The sequence below is a fragment of the Salvelinus sp. IW2-2015 genome, unplaced genomic scaffold, assembly GCF_002910315.2.
Source record: "Salvelinus sp. IW2-2015 unplaced genomic scaffold, ASM291031v2 Un_scaffold1436, whole genome shotgun sequence".
Classification (NCBI taxonomy): Eukaryota; Metazoa; Chordata; class Actinopteri; order Salmoniformes; family Salmonidae; genus Salvelinus; species Salvelinus sp. IW2-2015.
Genome location: NW_019942906.1, coordinates 177,281 through 184,959, shown reverse-complemented (window position 1 = coordinate 184,959; position 7,679 = coordinate 177,281). Strand labels below are relative to the sequence as shown.

At 49.1% G+C, this 7,679-nt stretch overlaps 1 protein-coding gene across 1 annotated transcript in view; it reads left to right on the top strand.

Moving 5' to 3' along the window:
* Positions 1-7,679, top strand: part of mapkap1 (MAPK associated protein 1) — a 152,153-nt gene that overhangs the window by 38,902 nt on the left and 105,572 nt on the right. Inside the window, 1 exon segment of the mRNA XM_070439145.1 lies at positions 5,899-6,075. Within this exon segment, the coding sequence (XP_070295246.1) occupies positions 5,899-6,075 (177 nt within the window).

Genomic DNA, 7,679 nt, shown 5'->3' with positions numbered 1-7,679 from the left:
ACAAAACGAATGAGTCCACACCCCCTAAGTCCCCTCTTCTCACGCCCCACACTGCCACCCCCTAGTTTCCCTCTCTCCCCGCCCCACTCCACCCCCTAAGTCCCCTCTCTCCAAGCCTGGCCACCTCCCACTCCCATGTTCCCACCTCTCCCTAACCTACATCCACCCCACCCCCTCATCATCCTCCCCATATGTTCCACTCTTCTATAATACAAATCCGCCCCACCCACCCACCTCCTCTAGTTCCAACCTCCCCTCTCGATTTGCCTCTCCCCCCTCCTGTGTTCTCCGCAACTAAACATACATACCTACAACTCCCTCTCCCTCCCCATGTTTCTGTCCACCCTCCATACCTCCTCTCATCCCCACCACACCCCCCTATGTCCCCTCCTCCTGTTTCTCTCCTGCCTACCTCCCTCTCGATCCTCCCGCCCCACTCGTTTCATCCTCTACCCCACCTCCCTCTCGTTCCCCCATTCTCCTCCCCTGCCTTTCTGTCCACCCCCTAACTCCCCTAGTCCCCTCCTCACCCCCTACCCCACTCCCTAGTCCCCTCTCTCCGCCTCCTCTATCTCCACTCGCTAGTCCACTCTTCTCCGCCCCACCCCCACCCCCTCAGTCCCCCTCTCTCCACGCATCCACTTTCCCTATGTCCCCTCTCCGCCGCCCTCCTACCCCACTCCCTACCCCCTCACATCGTCCGCCCTCTACTTCTCCCTCACCCCACCTCGCTGCCTTTACGTCCCCTTCCTCCACCTACCTCCTACCTCCCGCACTTCCACCCTTTCCTTCATCTTCCCTAGTCCCCTCTCTTTTCGCTCTCTTACCCCCCTCTCGAGCTCCTACCCTGCTCCCTACTCCTCTCCTACTCCTCTCATCCTACCCTGTTCCTCTCTCTCCTACCTCCCTTACTCCCACTACCTCCCTGTTTCTCTCTCCTACCTCCCTCTCAATCCTCCACCTATTCCTTCTGTCCACCTTCCTACCTCCCCTTACTACTGCCCCATTCTCTCCCCTGTTCTACTGTCCTTCCTTCCACCTCCCTCTCTACCTCCTCTTTACAGTCTCTCCCTCCTACCCCCTCACCTTCTCCCCTATCCTCTCTTCCCCCTGATTTACTCTCTACCCTACCTCCTCTCAATCCCTCCCACCTGTTTTCCTTCCTACCCTCCCTCTCATCCTCCACGTGTCCTCTGTCCTCTGTCCCTTACCCCTCGCCCGCTCATCCTCCCTGTTTCCTCTCTTCCTACCACCCTACCTCATTTCACCCTCCCTCTAGTGCTTCCTTGCTCCCTTTCTCACACCTACCCATCCTCTCTTCATCCTCCACGTTCCTCTTCTGTCTCTACTTGCCGCCTACCTCCCTCTTCATCCTCCCTGTTTCCTCTCTACCTCCTCCACCCTTCCTCCATGTCCTCCTCTCCATTCCACCCTCCCTGTGTTCTGGTCTCCTACCTCCCTCTCATCCTCCCCTCGCTCTACTCTCCTTCCTCACCCCCCTCTTAAGCTATCCCCTCCCTGCTTCTTCTCCTGATCCCCCTCCTACCTCCCTTCTCATCCACTCTCCACTGCTCTCTCCCTTCTTTCTCCTTAACCCCCTCCTCCTCTCTATCTCCTGCCTGTTTCTGCGCCACCCCCCTACCTCCCCCACACTGCAACTCCCCTGTCTCCGTTCTCTCTACCCCCTATCCTCACTCTCTCCTCTTCTCTATCCACAGACCCCTCTGCCTCTCCCTCTCTCTCTCTATCCCCACACCTCCTCTACCTCCTCTCCCCCTGTTATGTCCCTCTCTTCCCTTCTTTCTCTCTCTCCAGTCTTGAGAACGTGAATGCGTACTGCGTCTCCACATCTTAGCAGAGGATGACGCGGTCGCGAGCGTGGACACGGGACTTCCCCCCGTTGGACTCCAATGAGCCCCATCCCACACAGTTCTGTTCTCACGACACTTCTTGGCCCCAACTCGGCCCGTGAGAAGTCCCTCTCTCCAGTACCCTCCGACTCCACCAGGCCCTTGGCCCTGCTCACAGTGCCCGCCAGTCCCCTTTGTCCGAAGTCACACAACTACCTAATAACGCAACACATAAAACGAAATAAGTACATAATATACCGGTCTGCTCCAACTTTGCGTGCTCGCGACGCCCACCCACCTGGCAGTCCCCTCTCATCTCCCGCACCGCTAGCCCAGCGTTCTCGGCATTCATTCCAACGCCTCGCCGCTTCTTCGCGCTCCCTACTCCGCGCTGCGCGCCTTAGTCCCCATCCTCTTCGCCAACCCCACTCCCTAGTCCTCCTCTACCGTCCTGCCCGACCGTCAGAGTCACACCTGCAAAGGTCCTGCGTCACAAGATCCGCAACATTCTCTCCCCTATAAGAGCTCCCCTGCGTCGTCCACAAAGACCCACTAGCCCAATCTGTCGGCCGTTCTGCCTCTTGAGCAAGGCGAGTCCCTAACCCTCCCTCAACACCCACACTACCCTTACTTCACTCCCCGTCGTGCTCCAGCCTGCCCTAATCTGCCGCATTGTACATTAAAAAAAGGGTACCCCAAAAGAAATGCTTCTCCGCACACTCCGACTTCCATCCCCCCACCCCTTATAGTTCACCGCACATCTTTCCGTTGGCACCCATCCCACCTACTCCTCTAAGAAGTTCCACATCTCCCCACCGCCCTACTTTTTATCTTGCAGAACCCACTCTACAACACGCACGTACAGATTCTCGTTTAAGGGGAGTTATATACACCAGTTCTCATCCAAACAGCGCCCCAACTCCTCTCTACCTCCTCTGGGTCTATTTCCCACTAGCGTATACACCCACGCTTTCTCTCCACTGCAGATTCACATGGTCCTGCTATTTTCTTGGGACCCACTCAAGCCCCACTACGAGGCGTTCCCCTATCTCCACCCAACAAGGCCCAGCTCACCCATGTCCCCTACATCTTCAAGCCCCGACCCCAACTCGCCAATACATAGTCTCTCTACCGCTACCTCAACTCCACCCCTATTCCCGCTCTCTCCGTCTAAACACCACACACAAACACATCCAACCCCCTATGCACGACCTTTCTTCATGCCTCAGCGAGCCTCTCTCCCCCTATTGCCATCTCTCTCCGCCCCAACCTCCAGCATATATCCTCGACCCTTTCCCCCACATCCCCTCCTTGTTCCCTCACCCAACACCATATCCCCCTACTGCATTGATTGTAGCACACAGAAAGCATATTAGGGATCACCCACCTCACTCTCTATTACCACACACCACCACACCCACCACCACTAAAGCATCACCACCTCTACCTACATTCCACCACCCCCCACCACAGTTAGTCCCACGTCTCTCCCCTTCACTCAACCCCAACCGCACCACCTCCTTAAAGCGATAGTACCCCTCTTCGTCAGCCCACAATCTCTCTGCGACTAAAAGGTGCCGCCTATCTCTACCCCGGCCCATCCCCTCCTCGCACACATCTCTACATATTACCCCGCCCCTAACACGCCCTATATCTTCCAGATTTACCCTCTCTTTCTTTTTCCGCACCTCACCCCTTTCTAAAGAAAGACAAAAGCCATCTTCCACTAGCACCCACTGCGCGTCCAAGGAGTCCTCTCTCTCATCTGGCCCACCGCCCATCCCCCTAAAGAGCCCCACACTCTGCCCGTACCCCAACCACCCTATAGAGTTGTCCGGAGTCACCCGCGTATACTTATAGCATCCCATTACGAACGCGTTCCCATCTCAATGAAAAACCTTACAGTAGGGCAACCGAGACCCTGAGTCCCACAAAAGACCTTTGGAAAACTCACAGATTCAATGACAGACACCTTGAACAAAATCAAAACAGCTGACAACAATTTTGCCACGCCTCTCCAGGCGGCCAATAAAAGAGAGGGTTAATTTACAAAAAATGGAGACAACAGAAGGGTGACTTTGTATTATACTTAGTATGGAGGCGCGTTTTCCAATTGGTATAGAACATAAAGTTACTGTTTCACTTTACATACCTTTTTAATTTATTATTGTCCAACCTACTTAGAGCTCTGCTGCCCTCTTTGTGTCCAATGGCAGGACGAGACGTGCTGAGAGCTGGTATCACAGCGTCCTATAAAAGGCGACATTCTCTAAGAGTTCTCATGCAACAATATCAAAATGCGAAATCTATGCGCAAAAGTAAAAAGTAGCAATGACTCCACAATATTACAACACATAAAAAATAAAAAAAAATAACCTGCGTGATATATACCAATGGGAGAGAATCTGTCTAGGATCAATACTCGATCCTTCAGAGATCGGTCACACTATCGGCAGATAGATGACAGGCATAGGATAAATCTATAATCCAACATACTCCAGCATATCGTTACCTGGTGATAGGTCCCAGCTAGCCTCAGAGCTTCATGCACATACCTCGCTCTCATTACTCAGAAATTACCTCCGACACGATCTCATTTTATTTTGACCTGCCCTATGATACTAAAAACATACTCAGAATGTTACCTGTGACCGTATAAATATTTCCTGATTACTAGACAGCAACTAACGCGCCATACTCAAGTAAATTGTTACCTCAAGATCCAGAATGATCTAAAGCTTAAAGTGCCTTGTGTGCCTAGAACTATAGTCTATACAGCTTCAGTGAATTTACTCTACGAGCTGTGACTATATATATTGCTGTTCCATACTCGACTAGACACATATCACTCGTTAGTACAATGCTTATTTCTTGCATGAGTGACCCTGTCTGGAATATCTTGAGTTCTCCCTTTCTGCGTTCTCTCCTCCTCGAGTCTGGAATGAAGCACACATTAGCGATTTATACTCAAGAGTATTGAATTTAACACATATGAATTGGGCTGAGAGCTATAGTAATTGATAGAGACGAGCATACTCATGATTACCGTTATCCTGGTGGATATGGTGGCTGTAAAAATAAAATACAGACCCTGATCTATAAAATCAACATACAATCAGAGATTTAGATATCTTGCTTTTGTGACTGTATATGGATGCTTTGGTCAAGGTATACGCACAACATACTTACTAGACACTGTTTTACCCGTAGATAATGCGTTGTTGTAGTGATAGACAACATACTCAGAATGTTAGCGCTTTAAATGGCGTTGTTGTATTCTTAATCGGTGTGTGGAGAGTAGTGGATCTCCTGCTTTCTAGTACATCCTCTCTCCTTTGTTTTTTATAACATTTTTATTTTATTTTATTTATTTAACCTTTATTTAACTAGGCAAGTCAGTTAAGAACAAATTTTTATTTACAATGACAGCCTACACCGGCCAAACCTGGACGCCGCTGGGCCAATTGTGCACCACCTTATGGTACTCCCAATCACGGCCAGTTGTGATACAGCCTGGGTTCGAACCAGGGTCTCTAGTGACGCCTCTAGCACTGAGATGCTCGCAGAGAGAGAGGTTATGGACAGTGTTGCTGACAGGATTGCACACACACACACACACACAAGTACATACACAAATGCATGCATGCACTGAACTCCATTTCACTTTAACAGAGTTTGGCTTCACGGTCACTTTGCTAGCAGATCTATTCTTTATTCACTGATGTAATAAATATTAAATATTGTCACTCTCTTTTTCTCTCATCCTCCCGGTTTCTGTCCCTCCTACCTCCCTCTCATCCTCCCTGTTTCTCTCTCCTACCTCCCTCTCATCCTCCCTGTTTCTGTCCCTCCTACCTCCCTCTCATCCTCCCTGTTTCTCTCTCCTACCTCCCTCTCATCCTCCCTGTTTCTGTCCTTCCTACCTCCCTCTCATATCCTGCTTTTCGTTCTTTCCTATCCTCCCTCTTTCTCTCCCAACCGTCTGCCTCTCTCTCCTATCCTTCCTCTCTCTCTCCCCCCTGTTTTTTATTTTCTCTCTCTCCTCCAGTGAGAACGTGAATGCGTACTGCCTCCACATAGCAGAGGATGACGGGGAGGTGGACACGGACTTCCCCCCTTTGGACTCCAATGAGCCCATCCACAAGTTTGGTTTCAGCACTCTGGCCCTGGTCGAGAAGTACTCGTCCCCCGGCCTGGCCGCCAAGCAGTCCCTCTTTGTCCGAATGTAAGTCCTATAAAGCAACCATAACATAGTCCTTCCTGTGGCTCAGTTGGGAGTGCATGGCGCTAGCAACGCTAGGGTTCTGGGTTCAGGGCGTGTAGCCTTGCGGTTAAGAGAGTTGGGTCAGTAACTGAAAGGTCGCAGATTCGAATCCCAAAGCCGGCAAAAGTAGAATATGTGCCGTTCTGCCCTTGAGCAAGGCAGTTAACCCCCAACAACAACTACTCCCCGGGCTGCTGATGATGTGGATGTACATTAAAAAAGAAAAAKAAATATTCAACTGTTTCCATCCCTAGATTTGTGACATCCATAGATTTCAACACCTACTTTTTATCTTGAGACTGAGTGAAGATTGTTAAGGGGGAAGGAAAACAGTACAAGGCAATCCTTTTAGGGTCTATTTCCACTCAAACAGCATGCAATTCACATGGTGCTTTTCTTGGAGCAAAGCATACTGCTGGCGAAGGGAGCATTATAAGGGAACATGTGGTCTCCATATTAACTGTTAAACAAAACAACACAACAATATGAGATTTTAGCCAGTCTTTGTAATACAGTTGATCTCTAGATTCCACCTGTCAAACCTTCACTGATTGATTGTGCACACAAAAGCATTTGGACACACACACACACACACACACACACACACACACACACACACACACACACACACACAGTTATTATGCCCCATAACCAAGAGCCACATACATGGTGACGATGAAATGCTGTTACCCCGGATGGACATATTTATCCAATATGTATTTTTCTCATAAGACCATTTGTCAAGCAATTTGTAAGCAGCGTCCGAATAAAAGGTTTTGTCCGTCCGATAACCAGTCCATAATGACAGTCTGATTAAAACCAGCAATCAGATTCTGATTATGCATTTCCTCCAGCGTATAATTATAGGCCGTTTTCAATTTCAAAAGCTTTTCACTTTCACATACCTTTTTAATTTTTTTCCCCTCTTAGCCTCCCTTTTTCAGCAGAGGAAAAGTGTAAAGGCCTAAGAGTTCTGAAAGCATTGCCAAAATGAAAAAGTGAAAGCCAATACAAAAAAATAMAAAAAATAACCCTCCTAACCAATGAGAAATGTGTATTTYGTCAGTCGCAAATCCAGGAAAGGAAACAACCACCTCCCCATCACCAAGTCTCCTCCTCCTCCTCTCCCACCACCCTTTATTTTCCCGAATATTCATCACAGCAATCGCAATGATTCAAATCCAGATGTCAAGCTGTAAACTTGTGTTGTACGTTGTATTACGCTCTAAATTTTTCAACTCTGACTCGGTTTCCTTTTTGGCAGAGGACCCTGTCTGGAAACTAGTCTCCCTTTTCTCTCCCTCCTCCTGAGGAACACTTTGTTTATTGAATTGAATAAATGAATTGGCTAGGCAATAAGTATGACATGGTTATATCAGGCCTTAGTTATCAAGGTAGATTTTGTTTCTGAATTGTCAGGCGATATGCTTTGACATTGATGTTTTAAATGCGTTGTTGTATTTTAATCGTTGTGTGAGAGTGGGTCTAGGAGATGTTAATCTCTGTGTGAGAGTGGGTCTAGGAGATGTTAATCTCTGTGTGAGAGTGGGTCTAGGAGATGTTAA